A 26,071-nucleotide genomic window follows, 5' to 3' on the forward strand; every position below is an offset into this window, starting at 1 on the left:
TGTCATGAGGATTGGGAAACCCAGCTATGAAGCAAACCATCTCTAAACCTCATCCTCCTTTTTTCTACACTTTAGAATGTCCGTCCTACAAAAAGCGTCTAGACATTTCCCCAACAAACACTCACCTGACAACCCACTCAGGCCCCTGGTCTCCTCACAGATTCCTTCACTAAACACACATGAAGGATTCTAACCTCTGTAAATGTCACATTGGATGGCCACCTGACCTCTGTAAATGTCACATTGGACGGGCACACTTTTGCCGACTCCTTTAGGCCTTTCTGGTGGGAGAGCAATTATGGCTCCTTAACTATTCACCACACCGCCCAGATCCAAAGCCAGAGGTCTACAAAAGGCAAGGCCCTGTGGTTTTCTATTCTGGAGCACGTTAAAGGTGATAGGACTTTGTTCCCTGATCCTCAGAGGTTCCTTCAGTTCCCAGAACTTACAAGGGCATCTGGAAAACCAGCATCAGGGTAGCAGTACACTGAAATTAGTATACCAGGGCATATGCCAGAAATGCAAGGATGGTTTAAGATCGGGAAATCCATTAACATAGTATGTTACCTCAGTAGGTAGGATGAGAAAAACCAGGAGAATAGGAAAAGAGTTACTTCTTTGCCATGATAGATCCTGATGATCTCAACTGACTGCCAACATCACACTAAACCATGGAGCTTTGGAGTAGTTACCCAGCATGTAGTTCATGGAATGTGGATTCTAAAAAACATTATGAAGTGTTTGGGGAGACGTTCTTTATCCCCCACCCACCCCATCATACTGCTTTGCAGGCCTGAGCTATTTTGAGAATCAAACCAGTCCCAGTCCCAGGCCTTGCGTTCACCAATATTCAGTATCCTAAGAAGGCAAGAGGCTCTAGGGTCTTATGGAAAAGGATCACCCCTCAGCCACTTTCCTTGGGCAGCCAAAGCCCTGAGTTCCGTTGCTGGAGCTGACCTGCTTCTTGGACTAGGACAGAACTCTGGCTAAATAAGACACAGACAATCCTGGGTTCAAATCCTGGCACTGCCTCTTGATGGCAGTGCCCACTGAGCAAGTCAGGTCTCTGAGCCTCTATTGCCTAATCTGTAAAATGGGAGCAACAATTTTGGCGATGAGCTAATCAAAGCAAATTGCCTAGCAGGATGCCTGGCTCATAATAGGTGCCCAATGCATGCCAATTAAATCTTGAACATTTAAAGAAATTCCCTTTGGCTTTTTAAAGTTGTGGCTTGGGTCACAGTTTTATTTTCCAAAGAGGGCTTCTCCTCTGTATCTTCACTGAGAACAGAGAGCAAGCTCCCTCCTGGGGCATTTTCCACCTTTATGTAGAACACCTTACATGGACTCAGGAATGGAGGTTAAAGTTTCAGCCACTAACATATTGTATGACATGATCCCATTCCTTTCTGGACTAAGTTTCCATTTCTATAGTGTGAGACAGTTAGGGTAGAGCCTCAGGGTAAGACTCACAGGCTTGACAGATGACCTCTTGCAAACAACCTATGAAGTAGGGAGAATCTATTTGCCTGAGTTACCCCATCAGGTGCTCGTGATGGGGTCAGGCACAAGGCTGACATCTGGCTGGCCCCTGCTGGAACTTGGCAAATGCAGGTGGGCCCGCGATGCCAAGCTGCCTCTCAACACCAACTTGGGGCTGGTAGAGAAGGGAGACAGAAGATGAGTTCTCTCCCTGGGCAGTCTGGGGAGAATCCTGCAGGGAAGACTTAGTTCTGCAACAGTCACTGTGGGATTAATACGCTGAAAAAGAAAAGAACACATGCTCATTGAGCGCCCATGTGTTCATCAAACCCTCATAGTCACGTTGGAAACTAGGTCTAATGATCCCATTTTACAGGTGAAAAAAACAAAGGCTCAGGTGATGAAAATACATTTGCTCCAGTGTTTTTCAAACCTGGGTCTCTTAGCTCTTGCTGCTGTTACTGCATTAGGCCACGTCCACCTCCAATCCTCTTCCTTAGGCTCATTCCTAGAGGAGACAAGTGCTGCCCAGGTATGAAGCCACCCTCAAACTCCTGAGCTCACATGATCCTCCTCCCTCAGCCTGCCGGGTAAGTGGAACTACAGGTATGTGGCACCATGATCAGCTAATCTTTAATTTTTTTGTAGAGACAGGGTCTTGCTATGCTGCCCAAACTCTTGAGCTCAAGCAATCCTCCTGCCTTGGCCTCCTAAAGCATTGGGACTACAGGTGTGAGCTACCACACCTGGCTGGGTTCCTCTCTCTTGTCTTTGAAGCACGCAGGCTGCACGCTTCTGCAATGATGCCTGAGAGTCTTTCCCAATCACCTGGGCCTAGGTCCAGCTGCAGGCAGAGCTGAGCGTCAGGGTAGCTAATTTAGGGTAGTCCTTGGCAGAGAAACAGAAGTGTCCTTACTCATTCCTACGTGTAGGAAAATCCCTCCCCCAATGCACTTGGCTTTGGGATGCCATGGGTGATGACCACAGGGGATCATGCTTTCTTTGTTTGGCAAGACTTCTAGAAACAGAAACCATTTTGCCCTTCACCAGCCCAAGCTCACTCTTCAGGTCCTTCCCTTTCCCACATTCCCACACTCGGTCCCTGGATGATCTCATCCCACTTCACAGCACTGAGTGGCATTCACACACTGACAGTCCCCAAATTTACATCCCCAGCTCCAGACTCGTCTCTGAACTCCACATTCATAGACCCAACCGTCTGCCCTGTATCTCCATTCCAGTGCCTGCAAAGCATCTCAGACACACAACACGTCAAAACCCTGAATCTTGACTCACAGTTCCCCACCAAACCTGCCCATAAGATTCCCCGTCTCAGCAAATGGCAGCTCAGTCCTTCACATTTCCAGCCCCAAATGCTGTCCTTTTTGAACCTTCCTTCGCATCTACCCTAGATCCAATGAATCTGCAAATCCTAATGGTTTCACCTTCAAATCTGACCCAATATTGCGACTTCCACTGTGAACTCCCCAGTCCAAGATACCATTGTCACCACCTGAAGCACTGTCCTTTTTTTTTTTTTTTTTTTTTTTTTTTTTGAGACAGAGTCTCACTCTATTACCCAGGCTGGAAATCAGTGGAACAATCTTGGCTCACTGCAACCTCCGCCTCCTGGTTTCAAGCAATTCTCATGCCTCAGCCTCCTGAGTAGCTGGGATTACAGGTATGTGCAACCATGCCCAGTTAATTTTTGTATTTTTAGTATCTTTCACTATGTTGATCAGGCTGGTCTTGAACTCCTGACCTCAGGTTATCCATCCTCCTTGGCCTCCCAAAGTGCTGGGATTATAGATGTGAGCCATCCTGCCTAGACCACTGTCTTAACCTCTTAACTGGTCTCCTTGCTTCCACCTGAGTCCTTCTCTAGCCTCTTCTACCACCATCAGGATGATCACATCCCTTCTCTCTCAAACTCCTCCAATGACTACTCATCTACTTGATTAGATGCCAAAGTCCTCCCATGGCCTCCAAGGCCCTACATCATCTGGTCCCTGCTGCCTCTGGTACCTTTCCTCTCCTGCTCTTCAGGCACCCTGGCCTTCCTTACGCAGTTGCTGGACCAAGCCAAGCCTGCTTCTGTCTCAGAATCCTCTGCCTGGATGCTCTTCCTCTGGACACCTGTATGGCTCGCTCTTTTCCTTCTAGCAAATTCTGTTCCAGTGTTACCTTCTTGGTGAGCCTATGCCTCAACCCATCACCTCACTCTGCTTTTTTTTTGTCTTCATAGCTCCTCCCCCCATAAAACACATTAGGTATTCATTTGTCTGTTTGTGTCTGTCTCTTCTGGCTATGTTGGCTCCATGATAGCTAGGACTTTGGTTTGTTCAAGGCGTAACTCTGGCACATAGAAAGGTTTCAGCATGTAGCAAATCCTCCATAAATATTTGTTGAATGAATGAATAAATGAATGGAAGAGGATGCCTGATATCAGGGATGACTGTCCACAGTTTACAACAGGAACCGCGAGGGAGCAGCACTACAGATAACCAAGCCTCAGGCTTCCTTCTGGCTTGTGGAACCCACGGCCACCTTGAACTGGAGGATGGCAAGGCTCCCGCCATGGTGCCAGGCATTTGGCACATATTAGCTCAAGCCCCCACCTCCCACTCATGGCAGTTAATCCTCATGGTAACTCACAGCACCAGGATATCCCCATTTTACACCTGGGGGAACTGAGGCTCAGGGAGGTCAGGTAGTACAAAAATGAGATGGGCAGGATTCAAATTCAGTTCTGTGTGCTCCAAAACACAGCTCCAGTTACCCCGTTCTGGGCTGTTGGTGAGAAAGACACAGATCAAGTCAGTGTCCTCAAGCCCCTGTTCCCAGAAAGACCTGCCAACAATTGTCAATTTCACAGTCAGGATAGGGCTTTGCCACTCATTCTCTCTGTCTTTCTCCCCTCCATCCTCCCCCTGCACTAAGACCAGCAGGGGCCACCGAGGGAACTTGCCTCCACCTGCATCCTCAGTGCCCATGTACAAGCCATGGGAGGCTGATGTTCATCTGGCCTGCAGCCCTGACTTGCCGTTTGGCCTGGAGGTAGGTCAGGAAGGAGGGGCTTGAGACCTCTCTAAGAGGAAAGGGAAGGACCAGATTGGGGAAAATCTAAGTTCAGAGAACAAAGGGAGCTCTTTGGTCAGAAATGCTCAAGAAGGGAAGCTCAGGGGAAGTGCCCCGGAAGCCCTTCCTCAGGGCATGGTGGACACAGGGGAAGAGCCACCCAGCTGCTATAGGGCAGGGCTGCCACCACAGACAGGGAGCTCACCACCAGGGGACACTGAAATGAAAGCACTTTGCTGGCATACAGTGCTCTGCAACAGCTGGGGCTATTGTTATTGTTATTAAGATTGCATTTAGTGCTCAAGCCAGGTTGAATGCCCTCTTGCCAGAGACTTGAATATGATATGATTGTGCATTGAAAATTAAGATGAGTGGGCTGGGTGCGGTGGCTCATGCCTGTAATCCCAGCACTTTGGGAGGCCGAGGCGGGTGGATCACTTGAGGCCAAGAGTTCGAGACCAGCCTGGTCAATACGGTAAAACCCCATCTCTACTAAAAATACAAAAATTAGGTGGGTGTAATGACGGGCACCCCAGTAGCTGTAATCCCAGATACTTGGGAGACTGACACAGGAGAATCACTTGAACTGGGGAGGTGGAGGTTGCATGAGCTGAGATTGTGCCACTGTACTCCAGCTTGGGTGACAGAGCAAGAGTTTGTATCAAAAAAAAAAAATTAAGATGAGCTATGAATAAAATTAAGATGAGCGATCAAATGCCAAGTACTCACTAGGGTCAGACTCTGTGCTAGACCAGAGGACTGTGAGGAGGGGCAGCCAGGATGTTCACGGGCCATGAAGTCCTGCTGCAGAGTGGATTCCCCACCCCTGTTGTGGCGATGAAGGAGTAAACTGGGCTCCACGCTTGTCCTTTTGTCCAGCTGTGGTTTGGCTACGATTGAGCCCTGGACAAGCTCACTTGGGGTGTAGCCCTGGCCCCACCATTTTCTAGCTGTGCCATCTAGTCTAATTTCTTACCTCCTTGAGCCTCAGCTTCCTCATGTGTGGAATGGGCACACTGACCCCTCCCTTGTAGGACTTCTTCAAGGAAGCAAGGAGGCCACGTAAAGAAATGATGATAAGGCCTCATAAGTTCTTCACCTGTCATATCTTATTTGATCCTCACAACAACCCTCAGAGAGGACTAGCTGAAGTCACTCCCTCTATCCCCTTGCCCTCTCCAAAGTCATACTTCAGCAAAGGATGGACAATGGTTTCATTTCACAGGCTAGAGATCTTTGGGCAGTGTCTGCACGCATTCTGGGCTCAGTGGGAAAAAGTGCTACAATTGATTAGTGATGTCTGCTCTCGACACAGAAGTGGTGAATTTTGCAGCATGTGCAATCATTTGCCCTCCTTGCCCTCAAGTCCTTCCTTCTGTTGTTATCTATGTCTCTGCAGAGATAACTGCCACAATAAGCAGAGCAAAAAAACAGCAACATCTGGTCTGAACCCCAAATTCATCTCCTGAGTTCCTATCTCTATTTCCCCCCTCCCTCAATACAGACTTATGGAGGGAGAAGGTGGCCAAATGGACAAGACTTTCAAATTTCTTGAGCACCTTCTCAGTTCCAGGCACCAAGCTAGATTCTCTGTGTGGGCACCAAATCAAAAAGGTGGTATTGTTATTTCCATTTTATAGATAAGCAGATAGAGGTTTCTAGAAGTTACGCTACTTGCTCCAGCTGCTAAGAAGCCAGGTTGCACTGGAACCCATGCACTGTGTATCACACCATCTCTGAGGGAGACCCAAGCCCACTCAGAGGCCCTGCCAGGCTGCAGTTCCTGCCAGCCTGCAGGCAGCCACCATGAGCCCTGCAGAGACAAGCCCTACTTGACTTCTCTGTGGATGATTTGATACTACCTTCCATCCTTCTTCTTCCTGCTTTGCTATAGACTCAGTCTCCTCTGGGGCCCATAAATTCCCTCCTCCCTTAGATCTGTTCCCAAAGGCCAGAGGGAGTCAGGCTGCCCCAGTTTTCAGGGAGCTCCATGGAGCTGCCATCAGCTGGTGGCAGGAAGAGGTTGTAAAGCATCTGTTCTTGGAGCCTGCATCCTGGGGGAGTCCTGGGCCACCCTGCCCAGCTAGGGCCTGATGGAGAAAGCTCCTGTACCTCCAGCCTTCCTGAAGAGCCAGGCTGGTTCTCCTACTCACTCAATGCTTGAGGCAGGTCCTCTGAAGGCTGGGAAATGGCTCACAGGCTTGGCATTTGCAGGCAGAGGAACTGACTTCTGCCTTGCAGCCACTTGGCCAAAAACCCCTCTAGTCAGGGTTTGCCCTGGGTCAGGGTTTGCCTGCCTCCCCCCTCTTGTTTTTGCCTCCTCCCTCTGCCTTGGTCTTCTCATCTGCCGAATTAAAGGGAGTAGGGGTAATAAAGGCTGTTGGCACTGTCTCTGTGAGGTGCAGGGATGAGCTGAAATGTCTGAAAGTGAGACGGCATTGAGGGTGGGGAAGTTGGGGGTGTGAGCAGGGCCAAGGAGGGCTCAGCCCAGCCCAGCTGATTAATACCTGCCTGACTCCCAAGGGGCCGATGGACAAACCTGTATCCCCAGGGCCTGCAGCCATGGAGGCTCGCAGACCTCGGCTACAGGTGCGCTGGCACCGCTCACCTTGCCACCATGTGCTGGGTGGATATCTGTTCATTCTCTCCAGACCTCGTGTGCACTGACTCCTAGGGATGGGGTCTTGCTTGGGAAACATTTGGGCTTGTTTCACCTTCTGCAGACTTTTCTGGCTACTCTTTGAAGCTGGCAGGAAGTAGGGGTGGAGAAGCCCAAACAGGAGGAGGCTAGGGCTCCTACTCTAACTTTTTCATTTCTTGGGGGCTTCGGTATCTTCACATGTACCTGGCAAGCTCATTTTGGGGGCTAAGGAAGTTAAAGCAGTTCTGAATGTTTCTAACTGCACACTGCAGCTCCAGTTTCTGGAATGAGGAGTTAAAAACAGGGGTGTGTGTCCATGTGAGTGCCTGAGATTTCTGGGTTTCCTTCATGAGCATTCCTATGCCTGTTTGGGGGGGGGTCTGGAGCACTCAGGGTTCAGCATCCCACCCAGAACCTGTGTGAAGGGCCTCTGGTCTGTGAGCCACGGAGGCCGCCCACAAAGCATCTGCTTCACCTCACCTCATTCACTTGTTCAGTTGCTCAATAAACACTGAGCACCTCCTATGTGCCAGGGACTGAGCACGGTGCTGCGGGTGAATCGGAAACGCAGCAGGGATGGCCCCTGCTTCCTGGACGTTCACCATCCACCAGCGGCACAAACAAGTGAACAAGCAGAAGAGCCGTTTCATGAATCAGCAATTTCTAGATTGACTCTGAAGGGGTAGGGGGCTGAGATGGAGGCCAGGTCAGAATGACCATCTGTTGAGCTGATTCAGAGGCCCAAGAGTCTCCTTGGGCAGCTGGCAGTGTTAGGTGTATGACAGGAGGGGAACTGAGGTTCATTTCCAGATTTCTGGCGTGAGTGCCCCAAACCCATAAAGCAAAATCAAGCAAAGCCGCCCTAGAGGGCAAGACAAAGAGTTCAGTTTGGGTCAGGCTGAATGTCAGGTTAGGGGTGGGGCTGCCCAAGGCAGATAGGCAGCAGGAGGAAGAAGGAATCAAAAGCCCGGGAAGAAACTAGAGTGGGAGAGACCCTTGGAAGCTACCGGCCTAGAGGCTGCAGCGGAAAGCAGAGTGAGGATGAGAAGGTCCCGTTGAGTGCACAGCAAGAAGGGCTGAGGCTGTGCTGGAGCCCTGGGGTTCCAGCATTCCAGGGCAAGTGCAGGGAGAATCCTCGATCCTCCACCACTGCCAAAGGAGACCACAAATGGAAGCTCAGATGGTCCGAGCAGCTGGCTGGAAGACACTGGAAGGACTCTTAGTCAGGGAACCTAAAGCAGGAGAAGTCATCACAAACAGAAGCACCCAACAGGGGCTGGGCGTGGTGGCTCATGCCTATAATCCCAGCACTTTGGGAGGCCAAGGTGGAGTGATCACCTGAAGTTAGGAGTTTGAGACCAGCCTGGTCAAATGGTGAAACCCTGTCTCTATGAAAAACACAAAAAATTAGCCAGGCATGGTGGTGGGAGCCTGTAATCCTAGCTACTTGGGAGGCTGAGTCAGGAGAATTGCCTGAACCTGGGAGATAGAGGTTGCAGTGAGCCGAGATCACGCCACTGCACTCTAGCCTGGGCGGTAGAATGAAACTCATCTTAAAAAAAAAAAAAAAAAGAAAAAAGAAGCACCCAACGGGGTCAGATGCAGCTGAGAACCGGAATGGCTTTAACTATACAGAAGTCGATGGGATGTCAGGATGTGGGTGCACAAGCCAGACTGAAGCTGACTGCAGATCCTGGAAGGGGACAGCGGGTGCTTCTTAGACAAGTTCAGACTGGAAATGTGAACAGAAATTGGCAGAGATGATGACAGAGGCTCCATAGAGCCTTACAGCAGTCCTGAGCTCCTAGAACCCACTGGGCTTCGCGGATCTCTTTGTCTCAGAGAAGTGTCTGGGTCAAAGTCATGGAGGGATCTGGTAGCAGAGTCAGGAGCTTCAGCTTCTCCCTGACCACTGGCCTCTAGTTCCTCCTCCAGGGTGTTTAATTATGTTTACTGACTCAACAAACATTTATTGAGTGCTTACTGCATGCTAGGTGTTGGGACTTTGGGGAAGGGGGAGAATCAGAAACGTGCAGGAGCCAATTCTAAATGGCCTAGAATGTTGGTCCTCAAGAGGTGGGGATGCAGAGGGCCGCCCTGCAGGGATGGTGTCTGTTAGTGAGATGGACCCAGCTTCCAAGGGCCTGGGCTTCACCCCAAAAGGTTCTGAAAAGTCCTCCTCACTCAGCATCCCTAGCCTTGACTTTTCCCAAGGGATGTCATGCTTGGGAAAGCCCGGCTGCTCCTGCCTGGTCAGCAGACAGGGGCAAGAACATGACCATCCGAGCGCTCTGCAGGGCAGGGGTCCCTGGGCTCTGAGGTGCCCTGAACAGAAGCCTCATCTCCTGGCCTGGCTTTCCTTTCTCGATCATGCCACAGCAACAGTGACAATAGTAACAACAATTTATTCAGCCTGGACCATCCATCAGAAATAATCTTACTGGCTCTTATTGGAAATAACCTGTACCCTCCTTGGGTACCCACAGCAACCAGGTTGCACACCCTACCCTCTGGACACCACGCTTTGAACGATGAACCCCACAGCCAGCTCATTCCCGTGGCGTGCCTCATGACAATCTCACCCAGGTGGACATGCCAGCATCCCCTCCTCCCACTGCAGCTGTCCCTTGATATCCAGTGATTTAATAATCAGGGCTTCAACTTTTTGGAAGAGAGGCCCCTACCCCATGATGCATGTAATCAATGGCACAGATTTGAGCAGACATTGACGACTGGGGGAGGCATTATCCAGAGTGAGCACGGCAGACAGGAGAGGGTCCCCCTCTGAGGTTGGGGTCCCTGATTTCATACAGACTCACAGTCCTAACTGATCAAGGTGAAGGGATGGGCAGTCATGCATGTCCTCCCAAATTACAGCAAGTGGTGGTAGTTTTGGGGGCTCAGGGAACATCATGGAAGAAAGGTGGCTGCTATGAGAGAAGTGAAAGGGGTCCTGGGCAAGGGCGGTGGTGACTCAAGCTGGTAGAGACTAGGGGAGAAGTCAAGGAGGCTGCAGTCTTGGATACTAGGCGTACCCCTGGCTGAGTTTGTCACTTGGACTCAGGGGCCTTAGGGAGCCACGAGAAGACTGCCGAGGGGCAAGATCATCTGTTGGCTTCCGCAAATGAGGCACTTCATGGTGGGATGCCTGGGATGGTTTTCCTTAGGGGAGTGAACCCCAAGGAGTGTGTTCTGTGGAACACCAGTCCCATGAAACATTCCTTGTGGTTAATGTTTGGGAGGAGGAGCGGGTTTTCTCTCACCTATGGGAGCCTCACAACACACATCACCATTTATACATATATATATATATATATATTTTTTTTTTTTTTTTTCCTTGGGACAGAATTTTGCTCTGTTGCCCAGGCTGGAGTGCTATGGTATGATCTCAGCTCACTGCAACCTCTGCCTCCTGGGTTCAGGCGATTCTCCTGCCTCAGATTCCTGAGTAACTGGAATTACAGGCACCCACCACCATGCCCAGCTAATTTTTGTATTTTTAGTAGAGAGGGGGTTTTACTATGTTGGCCAGGCTGGCCTCGAACTCCTGACTTCAAGTGATCCACCCGCCTCAGCCTCCCAAAGTGCTGGGATTACAGGCATGAGCCACCATGCCCGCCACACATCACCATATTAAAAGCTCAGGAAAGTCCTGCAGGAGCAAAGCTTTCTTAACATGACTCCTCCAGCATTTCCCCTACTTACGTGGCCATGGAGTCTTATTTGTGTGTGGGTGAGTGTCATCCCATTGCCATCCCTCAGAGGAACGCTGATCCACACTTTGGGAAGGGCTGATACAGGAGAAAGGGCCAAAGTGTGATTTTCAGTTTTCAGGGAGCATCTTGCAGGTGTCAGGAGTCTTCCGTGTTGCCCTCTCCCCACCCAGCATGCCACATTAGCCTTTGGTTGGACACCCGCAGTTTTCTGCCCAAACACCTCAAGCTGGTCTCTGCAGCTCAACTCCAAGCTCTGCCCTTGCCCAGCCCCAGGCGGCAGAAGGATGCAGGGAGGAGACTCACAGGGGCAGGGACGTTTGAAGGACATGTCATCCTTGGAGCAGAACAGCGGAGCCAGCCTGCCCACGGGCACAGCTCTGACTTCTCGAAGGGAAGGCCCCTCCACTCACCTGCAGAGACACAAACAAGCAGGTGTTGGGGTACCCATGCCACTTGTGCCCATGCCACAGCCCCTGCAGGCTGGGTGCTCACATCTCCTGAGCTGTCAACTTCTGGGAAAGAGAATGGTGACTTCTTTGAGAGCACGTGTCCAGTGTGGGCAAGGGCCTGGGGGACCTCTGGGCTGTAGAATGGGGAGAGGGTCACAGGGATGGCACAAGTGTGTGCTGGGGTCCCAGTGGTGGGAAGTGGTGGGGAGGAGATTGCTCTCTCAGGTGGACCCTTGAGTGGGAATTAGAGGTGCCAGGGTTCTTCTATCTCATGATGAATGTGTGAGATCCCGCTGTCTCAGACAACTTCAATGGACTGTGTCATCCTGAGCCACTTGGAACTATCAGGGCTGGGACACTGAGACCTGGAGAGGGTGAGGGGCTAGGTCAAGGTTTGACAGCTGGCTTTGGAAGAGTGTTCACTGACATCTAGCCCACACCATATCATTATTATTACTCCAACATAAATAAGATGAGAATGTTCTTTTCATTCTCATTTTATAACAAAGAAGTTGAGGCTCAGAGTGGTTATGCAGCTTGCCCAAGGCCACACACCTTCTAACTACTGGCTGAGACTTGATTTCAGGTCAGTTTGACACTAGAGCCCACACTGTCAGCCAGCACAATTCTTTAGAAGGCATCTCTATATTAAATTACTGATTCAGAAACAAAGGTCTACAGAATGAAAATGCTTCTTTCTCTCCCTCTCTGCTCCCCAGAGTGAACTTGATGAACACGTGGATGTCTAGAGCAGTGAGGGAGTGCCAGGTCACTTTGACTCTAATTTGAAATGGAGGAAACATTTTAAAAAGGTAAGTCATGGCTGGGTGCGATGGCTCATGCCTGTAATCCCAGCATTTTGGGAGGCAGTGGTGGGAGGATTGCTTGAGTCCAGGAGGTCGAGGCTGCAGTGAGCCACATTCACACCACTGCACTCCAGCTTGGGTGACAGAGTGAGACCCTCTCTTAAAAAAAACAAGAAAAGAAAAGAAAAGCAATCCATTCTCTCATGCTGCTAAAGATCTGAATTGGTTCAGTCTCTCCTGGTGTGTCCCCAAGAGACATGAGGCTGTAGGAACAGGAGGGACATAAGGTTCTTATTTCTAGGGATGTGGTCACTTGCTTTGCAGAAACCCAACTGTACCTTTGGGGGTTGCTGAGCAGAGACCATGAGTGCCAAGCCCAGTGGGCGTTTGCAGGGGAAAGCTGACAGCCCTAAAGCCAATGGGAAAGGAGTTTGCCCTTGCAGAGGTCATGAGTGGTACCTTTGCCTCATCCCTAAAGCAAATTGAGGCTTGTTATCCCTGCTTGGGAGGGATATGAAGAATGTGAGAACGCCAAGGCTCAGAGAGGCAAAACGCTGCCAAGAAGTGGCAGAGTTGATATTAGCACGGAAGGATCAGACTTTTGAGCATAGTCTCTCCAAAGACAGTTCTCTGGTTCATTTGTTAACTAGAAAAACCCAGTTATTTCTCAGTGTGCTTTGGCTGCGTTTCCCTATGAGGAAGCCTTCTGGGCACTGGGGCCTCCAGGTGTGGCTGGCATTCACCAAACACCTGCATGTGCCTAATGTCACCAACGGTGCTGCAACAGACCTTTGAGGCAGGGGACATCATGTCCATAGTGCAGATAGGAGAACAGGCTCAGGGAAAAAACCCATCCAAGGTCACAGAGAAGAGACAGAGGAAGAGCTGTGTGCAAAGGGACCCTGTCACCCCCAGTGCCTCTCAGTTACTGCCAGGGTCACCCCCAGAGACCGCTGCCCTGGTACTCTGGCTGGCCTGCTTCTTAGACATACTTAGGCCAATCATCCTTCTGGACTATTCCCTCTCCCTAGCATGCCATTCCTTCCACTTGGCAAACTCCTATGTAGCTGTCAACACCCAGATCAAGACACCTCTTCGGTGGGGTCCTCCTTGACGGCTGGAGACAGAATAATCACTCTGGCTATGTTTCTGTCACATCTGGATGCTCTTGCAGGACAACTCTGGATCTAAATTATTCTAGACCAGTAGCTCCTTGAGGGCGTGGAGAGTCAGTGCGGCCCCAGCAAACTAGCTCAGGGCTGGGAACTAAGGGGAAGTTCAGCAGTGCACGGAAACACTAGAGCAAGTGAACCTTGGCCCGGCGCAAATGCGCGACCGAAGGCTGGAGGCTGCCTGTCCAAGGTGCTTGACTTGCTGAAGAGAAGGATCTCTATGCAAAGAGCTGAGATATGTCCCAGGCATCTTGTTGCCCTTGGTGACCACGATGCCGACAGTAGCCAGGGCTGCTGCTTCCTGCCTCTTGTAACACCATCAGCACCTTACGTACTGCAACCTCCCAGCACCCTGGGCTTGCATCCATTGATTCATTTCCCAAACACCTGCACAGTGTCCCATGAAACCCTTGGAAAACACATGGAGGGGCTTTGGGGGTTCTAAAATAGAAGCTGGATTTTCAATCTGGCTGCCTGTTTCCTTCTTCCTTTCCCCACTCCAAGATTTCTGCCTGAGGCTGCAGAAGAAAACCACTCCCTGGTGGCATCATACCCTCTGCTAGGGTAGTGCTTTGTTGGGGTCATCAAGACAAAGGAGGTGGGTATGGAGGGTCCAGATGAGCAAGTGCCCATCCTGGTTTCCTGCATGCATGTAACTGGCGATGCTGTGAGGAGACAGCCATGAGGGGCACAGATGGGCTGGGACTGTGGTTCCTTTGCCATGGGTTGGGGTCAGGGTCCCGGGTAGGGGCGGGGGCAGGGGTGGGGGTGGGCCCACCGAGCTGCTAGGCCAAGCATGGTCACCTCTTCCCTGCCCGCCCCTCTTTGAGCCCAGTATGCGAGGCTTGCTCCTGCCGGTGACTCATCTCCGACTGGATTGTCTGGCTGGGAACTTGAGGGCGGGCGGGTGGCACTACAGGCTTTGAAGTGGCTGAATGGTGTGTGGCAAGTTCACGTCATTCCCACACCCCTTCATGTCCCCACTCCTGGAATATCTCCGCTCTAGGCTCTGCTGTGACACTCAAGAGTTGGGCAGGGGAGTGTGTGGCTAAGGGGAGAGAGCCTGGGTCTGCCTAGGCGCTGGTGACAGGGGAGCCTTGTGGCAGAGGCTCACAGAGCTGGAGGGCCCTAGGAGCGGCCAGCCTTGCTCTGTGGGTGGCTGACAGAGACGGGCTGCGGGGGTGGGCTGGCCTTGTGAAAGAGGCCACAGGATGGCAGCGTGTTCACACAACCTCTGCTCAGATGCTGCCACATGCTGTCAGCTTCCTGGATCCTCAAAACAAATCCCCAGTTCACAGATGACAACAGTGAGACTCAGAAGAATAAGGGGTGTGATGAGATGGTGAGCCCCCTGCCCCAAGAGGGTTCCTAGGAGGATTTGAAGCAGGAAACTGGCTTGCTTAGCTTTTCTCTCTTTAGGAAGGCAGAGGGGTGTCAGGTGAGGGAGGCAGGAGGAGGGGAGCATGGGAGGCTGTGGCCATAGGTGATGTGGACTAAAGGCAACAGTGACAACGGGGACCGCAGAGGAGGGGCAGAGGCTGCCATCCCTGGTTCAAGTATTTATTGAAAGTCCCGGCTGGGTGCAGTGGCTCATGCCGGTAATCCCAGTACTTTGTAAGGCCGAGGAGGGTGGATTACTTGGGGTCAGGAATTTGAGACCAGCTGGGCAACAGGGTAAAATTCTGCATCTACTAAAAATACAAAAAAATTAGCCGGTGTGGTGGTGTGTGCCTGCAGTCCCAGCTACTTAGGAAGCTGAGGCAGGACAATCGCTTGAAGTGGGGAGGTAGAGGCTGCAGTGAGCTGAAATTGTGCTGCTGCACTCCAGCCTGGGCAACAGAGGGAGATTCCGTCAAAGAAAAAGAAGAAAAGGAAAAGGAAAAGAGAGAAGGAAGGAAGGAAGGGAAGGGAAGGGAAGGGAAGGAAGGAAGGAAGGGAAGGGAAGGGGAAGGAACGGAGGGAGTGAGGGAGGGAGGGAGACCCTGGTGCACTAGATTTCAGGTGCTGGGCACAGACTGGTGAGCAGTCTGACACTCTGATAGTCTCTTTCTGACTAGGGCTGGACATGCAGTGGTAATGGTAGAGTCTGAGCTAACAGCAGGGATAAGGAACAGAGGCAGGGCGTGTGGGTAGGGATTGCACTGTTAGATGGTTAGATGCAGTGGCTGCAGAAAGCCTTAGTGAGAGGGTGACAGGTAAGTGAAGATTGGAAGAAGCGAGCTAGGTGGGCAGATACCTGGGGAGAAAGGATTCTAGGTAGAGGTAGCAGAGAGAGCAAAGGACGCTGGGCGGGAACATGCTTGGTGGGTTTTAGGGACAGAAGAATGTGATAGAGAGGGTGAGGAAGAGGGAGGAGTATAGGGTGAGTCCTTGTGTCTGGCTGGGTGACCGGCAGATGGGAGAGATGGTGACTCCAAGTCTAGACAGCCTAGACAAGCACTGTGCCCCTGGCACTCAGTATGGTGCCTCATACATGGGAAGTGCTCAGAGACTGTTTGCTGAATGAATGCATGATGCCATCTCACAGGGGTTTCATGGATAGATAGGTGTGTATGTGATTGTCTAGAGCCAGAATGAAGTCAAAAAATCCCAGGGCCTTTGGTCAGTTGCACTGATCTTGAAGGGACAGCAGGTGCCTCACCAAGGCAGGGTCTAACTCCTGATGCTGCAGGCAGGGGCCCTCAGGCAGCAGACAACACCTTTCTCCTGTCCCAGGAAGGTCTTCATGTGAGGTGAGACCCAGCTAGTAACTTCCCTAATAGAAAACATATGTTGGCCAGTGTGGATACCCTCATGTTTGTCATATGTCCACTGAATAAAGGAATCAATTAATTTAGGAGTGGGTGAGAAAAGCAATGAGAGGCCAGTGGCAGAGAGGTGGGCAGGAGGCACTGAGGTTTGCAAACAGGTAACTTGGTCCTGATACTAGAAAAGGGATCCAGGTATTTGACAGCCTTCAAAGCAAGGAGGCCTTCTTTGTTTGTTTTTTGAGATGAGGTCTCACTCTGTCACCCAGGCTAGAGTGCAGTGGCGCGATATCAGCTCACTGTAATCTCCGCCTCCTGGGTTCAAGCGATTCTCGTGCCTCAGCCTCCTGAGTATCTGGGATTACAGGCATGCACCACCATGCTCTGCTAATTTTGTATTTTAGTTGAGACAGAGGTTTCACCATGTTGGTCAGGCTGGTCACGAACTCCCAATTTCAGGTGATCCACCCACCTTGGTCTCCCAAACTGCTGTGATTACAGGCACTAGCCACTGTGCCTGGCTGCAAGGATATGCCACTGTCTCCATGAAACATTGGCCACATGTGTGCTCTACTGGTGGTGGCCAGGGTGTGTCTGGAGATTACTGGGTCTCCACGTTGCCTTAACTGAATTGGAGTAGCCCTCTACAGAATCAACTACCAGCCCCTTCTCCACCATCACAGCCAAACTTAGAAGGCTTGATTTACTGTCTAACTGCATAAACCAGTCCATCTGAGAATTGTAAATAGGTCCTGACCAAGTGTGTAGAGAAGCCTGATTCGGGGCGCCAAAAATACAAACAGAAACACAAGCATTATTTGTAGCAGTGAAGCTTGGGAGCAAAGCCCAACATCCAATAAGGGAAGATAGGCTGAGCAAACCATAGCACATGGTTACAATGAAATATTATATGGGTGTGAAATCATCTTTCTTTCTTTTTTTTTTTTTTTTTGAGACGGAGTTTCATTCTTGTTGCCCAGGCAATAGTGCTATCTTGGCTCACCGCAACCTCTGCCTCTCAGGTTTAAGCACTTCTCTCTCCTCAGCCTCCTGAGTATCTGGGATTACAGTCATGTGCCACCACACCTAATTTTGTATTTTTAGTAGAGACTGGGTTTCTCCATGTTGTCAGACTGGTCTTGAACTCCCAACTTCAGGTGGTCTGCCCACCTTGGCCTCCCAAAGTGCTGAGATTACAGACGTGAGCCACCTCGCCCAACCGCGGCTGAGAAATCATGTTTCTAAAGAAATGTTAGGCGGGGTGCAGTGGCTCATGTCTGTAATCCCGACACTTTGGGAGGCTGAGGTGGGTGGATCACATGAGGTCAGGAGTTTGAGATCAGCCTGGCCAACGTGGAGAAGCCTCATCTCCATGAAACATATAAAAATTAGCTGGGCATGGTGGCGCAAACCTGTAATCCCAGCTACTCAGGAGACTGAGGCAGAAGAATTACTTAAACTCGGGAGGCAGGGGTTTCAGTAAGCCAAGATTGCACCACTGTACTCTAGTCTGGGACAGAGTAAGGCTCCATTAAAAAAAAAAAAAATATATATATATATATATATATATATATATATATATATACACACACACACACACATATATGTATGTATCTCATAAAGACTTTCAGTCCAGTCTAAAAATGACTCTCTGGGGGAAAAAAAGAGCACTAACTTGTTCACGGTCACTGTGCTCTCTAGTGGTGGTGGGATTAAGGAGGATTTTTATGTTTTTTACATTTTTAATAATTTTACAATTTTTTTTACATGAACATGTATGACTTTCATAACAACCTGAAAAATCATTAAAATGAAGATTAGAAAAAAAATTTTGTGTTAACAAAATAAAAAGCAATTAAGTGAAAAGTCAGTGATCGTTAATTCATTAGAAGTTGTGGGGGTTTTGTTTATTATAAGGAGCCAGGGTTGCCTAGGCTGGTCTTGAACTCCTGGGCTCCGGTGATTCTGCCTCAGTCTCTGGAGCAGCTGAGACTACAGGCATGTGCCACCATGCCTGGATGTTCTCAGTGAAAAATGTTAAAGCTAATTTAATTGCCTTTGAACATGTCATTTTTATTGTAATTTTTTTTTTCCTTGAGACGGAGTCTTGCTCTGTTGCCCAGGTTGGGGTACAATGGTGTGATTTCGGCTCACTGCAACCTCTGCCTCCCACGTTCAGGGGATTCTCCTGCCTCAGCCTCCCGAGTAGTTGGGATTACAGCGATTAGTGCCTGGCTAATTTTTGTATTTTTAGTAGAGACAGGGTTTCACCATGTTGGTCAGGCTGGTCTCAAACTCCTGACCTTGTGATCTGCCCCCTTTGGCCTCCCAAAGTCCTGGGATTACAGGCATAAGCCATCACACCCAGCAAGAAATATATATATATATAATTAAATTTACTTGTCATTGAACTTACTGATAAGAAGCCTTATTACAATACTAGAAAAATAATATCCATTGTTTTTAACCTTTATCAAATTATCCCTGACATTTGAGCAAGTGCTATTTGCCAAATATTTGAGGGAATGGTTTCTGCTATGAACTTAATGTTTTATTTTCAATCTATCGATACACTTGGCAAAAATAACAACAATAGACCATATGTTTGTAAAGAACTTTATAATTTTGGAAGGCACAGTAAGTGCTGGGTTCTAGTCTAAGCTCTGAGGATATTATAGTGAATAAGCCAGTTAAAAGTCCTTTCCCTTGCAGGGCTCATATTATATCGGTGTGGGCATACAATAAACAAATGAGTAAGATATTTAGATGTTGGGGACAGTAAGGGCTCTGGAGAAAAATGGAGAGAAGAGGGATAGGTAATGAACAGGGAGCTGCTCTTTTAAATCAGTTTGATTACTATTCGAATAGGAAAAAAAGGTGTCTAAAAATACTATAGCCTGTGGACAAGTAACATATTCTTTTTCAGAATGATTGAAGATGTACAAAGAAAGAATTATTCTAGGCCAGGCGAGGTGGCTCACGCCTGTAATCCCAGCACTTTGGGAGGCTGAGGCGGGTGGCTCATGAGGTCAGGAGTTTGAGACCATCCTGGCCAACACGGTGAAACCCTGTCTCTATTAAAAAAAGAAAAGAATCGAGACCATCTTGGTCAGCAAGGTGAAACCCCGTCTCTACTAAAAATACAAAAATTAGCCAGGCATGGTGGTGCATGCCTGTAGTCCCAGCTACTCGGGAGGCTGAGGCAGGAGAATTGCTTGAACCCAGGAGGCAGAGGTTGCGGTGAGCCGAGATTGTGCCATTGCACTCCAGCCTGGGTAACAACAGCGAAACACCGTCTCAAAAGAAAAAAAAAAATCATTCTAATAACTGATTATGTGTCATCTAAATTACAATGGGTTAATTATCAGTTTTACAAATTCAAACAATTATGATGAGTCATAGTGATGGTTTAAGTATTCTATACCTGGCAGAGTTAGATGGTCCTTAAACTTTCTAAGCCTCACTGTTCTCATCAATAAAATGGGGACAATTATAGTTCCTAAATCAGAGAGCTCGTTATCAGAATTCAAAAAGAAAATGCGTACGTTTAGGAAGCAGCCTGTGTGCGATACATATTCACAGTGTCAACACCGTAGGCCATGGCAGAGGTCTGCTGGACATGGCTATGTGCTATCGGTATATGATTTCTTCATCCTCACACTATTCTGGGAGGTATATGTTTATTTCCATTTTCAAGAGGGAACTGAGGCTTTGAAGGATGCGTCTGCTGTCCAGAACCACATGCTATAAACCCAGGCAGTCCAGCTCCAAAAAACTGCTCTCAGCTGTGACTCGTTTGTGCCTGCTTGCTATGTGACTGCAGAAGCCCTCCTGGCCTCAGTTTCTCCCTTTAGGAGGCCGAGAGCAGATGCTCCTCACCCTGTCCTCTGAGTACTTCCAGGGCAAGGGCGTCAAGCAATGGCCCTCTGAGGGTGTCTGGCTGGTTACTCCCAAAGCCTGACAGTAATGCCTGCATCCCCGTCACGTTCCCCACTGGCTGTGTTCCAAATCCTGACTGAAGCAGGAGACTCAAACCTAATTAGTTCCTGATTAACTCCTTTGGGAAGATGAGGAGTGAGGATTTTGGAAGACCCAGCCATGTGACCCCTAGTGGGTGAATGGGCTAGGGGAGGGGGGAGCTACAGAGGAAGAAGAGAGAGGGGGGTTCTATGTAGGAGTCCTCAATAGGCAGCTCATCCTGCCTGTCTCATCAGGCACCCTGGAAGCCCCCTGGTACCATGTGGACATGTTTCCTCATTTGAGATTCCTCCCCCATCCCTGTTCTGGGCGGCTGGTCCACAGGTGGCTAGGGACCAACATGGGTGTGAACTGGACCACGGCTTTCTTCCCACCGCTCCTGGCTGCCTTTCCACTTCTTGCCACCTCCAGGATCCCAGCATCCCCCAACTAGCCCCTGGGCCTCTGCCCTGCTCTGCTCTGCGTCTAAGGCCCCAGCCGCACAGACTGGGGCAAATGCCTTCCTGGGGACACCCTGCTCTGAAATTTTAAACTCCCAGTCTATCACTGGCTCCCTTTCCTCCCAACATCCATTTCTGGTGCAGTCTGCGAGAGATCAAGACTGAGACCCCTCAGGCTGTCTCCCTGGTGCTTCTGGCTGCCTGTCTGAACCATCACCATTGGTGTGTCCAAGCTGCCTGACAGCCTGATGGCTCCTCAGGGAAAGCAATCCTCCACCCGGGAATGGAGGGAGGTGTGTTAATTCCCTTGTACAGAGCTCTAGGAATGGGCTGGTGCCCCTCTCTGGGGCAGCAGACACCAGCCAAGGGCAAAAGGAAAAAGGGTGCGCCTTACAATCAGATGCAGCCTTTTTACCCTGGGTAGCAGGGGAGAACTGGGCTGGGCGGCAGAGAGCCTTGGAGGAGGGAGTGTCTGAGAAAGGGTGGGCCCTAAGGAGAAGGTTCTGCTGTCAATGGCTTGGGGGATTCAAAGGCCCCCTTGGAGAGGGCTAGAAGCACCACTTCCGATTCAGAAGAACTCAATCGCAGCAACAACTGGTGCTGGACACCCCATGACACCTGTAGCCCACTGCAATTGTCCACTGGCTGCGTGCCAGGCACCAGGCTACATGCCCCCACCAGCATCATCTCATTTAATCCTCCCAATTCGCCTCCACCATGTTTCAAATGAGGAAACTGAGGCTCAGAGAGGTTTGTGTCTTGCCTAAGGTTGTACAGCCGGGAAGTACAGCCAAGCTCACGTTCTGGTTGTACAGCCAAGCCCACATTCTGGTTCCAGAGCCCTTAAACATCCTGCTGATAACACACTCCTGCTTACTTTCAGATGAGGAAACTGAGGCACAGCGTGGTAAAGTCTCTCGTTCTAGCAGAGCAGTTAGGATGTTTGAGTCCAGAATGGCATGCTCTCTCGGCAGGTGCCCATTGGAAATTGTGACTCAAGACCAAGGACCCCTGAACCCCTGTCTCTTGCACCAGTCACTTGTGCCCTCCCTTTCCCAGCCTGTCCCTGGCCACCCACGCCAGCACCTGTCCCAGATGGAGAGGGCAGCCCCAGGTCCTCACTGCTCTCGAGGCTCCAGACCGCAGAGCCCGATGGGGAGAGAGGAAGGGCAGCAAGAGTCAGCCGGGGTTGGGGTGGGCCCTGCCCCCGGGGAGCCACGGCGGTGCCACTCAGCGCTGCGCAGTCAGTAGGAGCTGCCGCCTGGTACTCAGCCTCGGGTCCCTCTGACAGCGCAAGGGAAAGTCTGCATCAAAGGGGGAGAAGATGAGGAGGGCGCGCTCCTTCTCCCGCGCTCGGCGCTGAGACAGAGGCACTGAGACAGGGGCATACCCCGGGCGACTTGCCCGTCGAAGGGTAAAACTTCCTAGCTCAAGGGGGTGGGGGTGTATTCAAACTCCAAACTCCGCGAAGCCCCAGCCCCTTTCCCCCTCCCACCCTGGCCGAGAGTGCGCCCTAGTTTTCCCTTCTTGGTTGGGTTGTCTAGGGATCCCCAAAACCCAGGGCGCGGAGCTGAGGAGGCTGTCATGGGCTCCCCACACAGGGTGGATGCTCCTCGGGGTCTCCAGTTAGGCAGAAACCTAAGATACCTCCCTTTCCCCGCGGCCTGAGGGCGCGCTCGGGGTCAGCCTCGGCTCGCGCAGGTGGCCCGCACAGGGTCGAGGGTCCGCGGGAGACCCGGGATCCCGCTCCGTTCCGAGCGCGCTGCGGTTCCGCTCCGGACCGCGCATCCTCCCACCCCGCGCACGGAGTCTCCGCGCGGCGCGCCCCCGGGTGTGTCGTTCGTGGATACCGCAGCTGAGCGCGGGGGTAGGGGGCCGGGACCTCCCGGCCGCCCCTCCCCCGCGCCGCCCGGCCCCACGCCCCTTACTCGGTTTGGCTGCTGCGCTCCGCTCCGTGCGCCGCAGCGCCGGCTCCAGCTTCGGCTCCAGCTCCGCTTCCCGCTCCGGCTCCGGCTCCCGCTCGGATTCCCGCTCGGAGGCCACTGCGCTCGGGCTCGGGATCGGGCGTAGCGGGGGGCGCGCCGCTCCGCCTCGCCCAGCTGGGCGCGCAGGGGCGGGGCGGGGCGGGACAGGCGGGGCCGGGCGAGCCGGGCCGACCCGCCGCCCGTGATCCCGGGCCGAGGCGGCGGCGGCGGCGGCGGCTTCCCAGGCCCCGGCCCCGGCCCCGGCCCTGCCCTGCCGCAGCCCCGCCCGGCCGCCCGTCGTCTCCGCGCCGCCGCCCACGCCACCGTCACCGGCTCCGGCCCCCCTCGGCGGCGGAGCGGCTCCCGCGTCTCAGCACCGTGGCGCCGCTGCCCGGGTCACTCCGAGATGGGGGGACGAGGGTGACGGGGGAGGGCCGAGCCGCGCCCCTCTGCGCACAGCCAGCCCGACACCCACACAGCGGCAGGCGGGGCAGGGCGGCGAGAAGGCCGGGAAATGCGGGAGGCCGGCGCACCAGCCAGACGTGTGAAGAGGACACACAGGCGTGTGTAGGGAATGACACACGGACGCGAGCGGGGAGCCACTGACACGTGCAAAGAAGGGTAGACAAACGAGGTATCAGGGAAGGACAGCCAGACAGGCTGGACCGAGGCTAGGCTGGGCATTTGAGCAGGGGACCCGTGTGGATGGGTCGCTGGAAAGGGCAGGCGAGCCTGGCAGGGCCTCCCGCTCGCAGTTGCTGGCAGGTGAGTTCTGGGATGCTAGCTAGGCCTGGCCGAAGGCTTCTCTCGGAGCCACCAGCAGGCCTGGTTCCTTCACCTTCTCACCTTCCCTGTGCCCCTGTTCCCCGCTGCCCAAACCTCAGGGCAAGGAGCTCAGCCCTGGCAGGTGGAAGCCTGCCTCTGTCCAGGGTTCCAGGCTTCCAGGACCTGCTCTGTCCCCACCCTGCTTTGGGGCTTTGGACGAATCCCAGCCCATCTTCCAGGCCTCCCTGTCCTCATTAGGATATTGCTCCCTATGATTAGGGATATTGCTCTCTGTCCTCATTAGGATATTGCACCCCTACTGTGTTGGGGTGCTCTACAGCATCCTGGAGTTATTTATTTAACCTCGGCTCCTTGCCTGGGAACGCCAAGGAGGGCAGTCTGGGTAGTGCTGCAGGGGTCTGCACAGAGCGGCTGTCAGTGGATTTGCTGCAGGAATTGATGAACTGTGTTGTTGCTAATACTCTGAACCTCTACTGTGGATGAGGAAACTGGGGTTTAGGAGGCAAGGGGGGTCAAAAGCTGGGTTTGTTTCAAAACCGCAAAGGCTTGTCACTGGCCAGAAAGTGATTCTCAAAAATAAAACATGGTGACAAAGAGCTGAACATGTTGATGCTAAACCCTGGGGAAGCAGTGAAGCCACGGAGATGGTGTGGAAGGGAAAGCTGGCCAGGGACTGGGCCTGCAGGGAGGATGGGGCAGAGAAGGCTCCAGGGAGAAAACAAACCTCACTCCACCCCAGTCCTGCTAGTCATAGGGTCTTGCACTTCCCTGGGGCCAGGCAGGTGGAGCTGCGTGGTCTAGGGCTTGGGTGCCTGAGGACATCTCCCAGCCTCCTCTGGTAACTGTTCGTTCTGGGCTCTGCCCCCTGCACTGCTTACTCCACCCCTCCTGCAGACTGGGGCTGTCCTGCTGTGAGTAAGGGATGAGGCCAGAATAAAGGGAAACATCTCTCAGAGAACCGAAGAAGGGGACCTGAGAGACCCTTTGTCCAACCTCATGCATTTATTTTATGAATGAACAAATGAGGGATCAGAGAAAGGAGGGGAGAGGCTAGGACTGGAGCGCTAGGACCCAAGGCTGTACGACTCCCAAGCTAGGGCTGCGCCCACTGTATAGCCTTGATCTCTCTGAGGACACCTGCTGACCCTTTCGGGATGGATGTTCTAATTGTTGTGTGGTTTTGCCTGTAAGCTGCTCCCTTTGGCAAGACTGCTTGTGTGTGTTGTGGGGAGGGTGGCGACTGGGGATATCTGTGTGTGACACACTTTGAGTGAGTCCTTGTGGAAGGTCCTAGCCGTAAAGAGTCCATTCCCCTCCACTCCCTTATTTGTCCATCACTGGCCTGGCTTGCTCCTCAGACTGGAACCCAGCACTGTTTTCCAGTGGGCGTAGCTTCAGGGAGCTGGCTTATGACTATGTGCCTACCAGTCGCTGTGTGCCTATGCATCTATCCGCAAATATATGTTAGTGTCGGGCACTTGAAAAACACCAAAAGGAGAAAGAAGAAAAGAAAAGCCAGTCATTGTGAATATTTTTGTTTTCCTTTCCTTTTACTTGTTTTTCTTTACTTTTCCTTTTTCTGTTACTGTACCTGCTTTCCTTTCTTTTTACTTGTGTAACTCTACAAGTGTCCTTAAATGGAGTGAGCTTGTTGACTGATATCTCTTCTCCTATGTCACACTTTTAGTGGCTGCCTAGCATGGCATCAGGTTGTATTGCATATTTTTTTAACCAATCCCCTATTTCTGAGCATTTAGTTTGTTTCCATTTTTCATACTTCTAAACAACACTGCAATGGACATCTTCATGGGTAGGCTTGTGGATGTCCATGGCTATTCCTTACATCTCTAGGTATGTTACAGTTTTGAGAGTTTCTTCTGTGTAAGGTCAGATTTGCAGGAGGGGCATCTCCTGGGTACCAGGGAGGGACATTGGTTAGGCCTAGGGATAGCTAGGGATAGGCCAGGGATGGAGGGAAGAGTCTGAGGGAAATCAGGAAGTGACATCTCAGGACAGTGAGATGCCCAGAGAGTCCCCAAAGGCTGGGCTGTGTCCTCATGAGTCCTCATGTATTTTGTATTTTTAGTAGTGATGGGGTTTCACCATATTGCCCAGGCTGGACTCGAATTCCTGACCTAGAGTGATCTGCCTGCCTTGGCTTCCCAAAGTGTTTGGATTACAGGTGTGAGCCACCAGGCACATTCTGGGGATTTAATAAGCCCTTGTCAACGTTTCTCCTGGCTGGAGAGGCCAGGTCAGTGATATGGTTTGAATCTGTGTCTCATGTTGGAGGTGGGGCCTGATGGGAGGTGATTGGGTCGTGGGGTCGGATCCCTGATGGCTTGTGCTGTCCTTGAGATAGTGAGTCCTCATGACTCTTGAGGACTCTAGGACGTGAAGGACTCTTCCTAACATGAAGCCCTAGAGTGTGCTTCATGTTACCCCAGCCACTCACAGGAAATTCCAATAAAAGTCTTTCCTGTTTGCAAAGAACAGCATCTATAATGTCATTCACCCCAAACGGAGCCCATGGTGTGGAGATGTTGGAAGGGTCTCTTGAGCCTGATGAGCTCATAGCTCCCTACCATCCTTCTTTAAAATATCTTTGCTCTGCCCGCTTTTTCCTCCCCGCTGTGATGGTCAACTTGTCAATTTTATTGTTGGGTGGTCCTTCTGATACTAAGGGTGGAAGAGGGGAGAGGGAAAAACTTTCAGGATGGCCTGGTCTCTGGGTGGGCTGTCTGTCTGCAAAACCCATCAGACCTTTCAGGAAGGTCACCTCTTGCTAATATATCTCTTCTACAGAAATAGC

At 51.5% G+C, this 26,071-nt stretch overlaps 1 protein-coding gene and 1 long non-coding RNA gene across 3 annotated transcripts in view; one reads left to right on the forward strand and one right to left on the reverse strand.

The window, feature by feature from the left end:
• LOC141585048 (uncharacterized) overlaps positions 1-14,042 on the forward strand; it is a 35,554-nt gene extending 21,512 nt beyond the window's left edge. The window contains exons 3-7 of the long non-coding RNA XR_012518317.1: positions 1,983-2,072; positions 3,046-3,163; positions 4,423-4,539; positions 12,086-12,178; positions 13,849-14,042. This is a non-coding gene — a long non-coding RNA (uncharacterized LOC141585048). The remainder of the gene's footprint in view (positions 1-1,982; positions 2,073-3,045; positions 3,164-4,422; positions 4,540-12,085; positions 12,179-13,848) is intronic.
• Positions 1-22,568, reverse strand: part of BEAN1 (brain expressed associated with NEDD4 1) — a 57,236-nt gene extending 34,668 nt beyond the window's left edge. The window contains exons 1-2 of one of the 2 annotated variants that reach the window (XM_039477717.2): positions 22,438-22,568; positions 11,221-11,327 (exon numbers count right to left, since the gene is read on the reverse strand). In XM_039477717.2, the coding sequence (XP_039333651.1) occupies positions 11,221-11,245 (25 nt within the window). In that variant the 5' untranslated portion in view covers positions 11,246-11,327; positions 22,438-22,568. Of the gene's footprint in view, positions 1-11,220; positions 11,394-22,437 lie in introns of those variants that run through there. The other variant, XM_074402066.1, reaches the window with a different exon arrangement.
• Between the last annotated feature and the right edge of the window lie 3,503 nt (positions 22,569-26,071).

The sequence above is a fragment of the Saimiri boliviensis genome, chromosome 1 (genome assembly GCF_048565385.1).
Source record: "Saimiri boliviensis isolate mSaiBol1 chromosome 1, mSaiBol1.pri, whole genome shotgun sequence".
In the NCBI taxonomy this organism is placed as follows: domain Eukaryota; kingdom Metazoa; phylum Chordata; class Mammalia; order Primates; family Cebidae; genus Saimiri; species Saimiri boliviensis.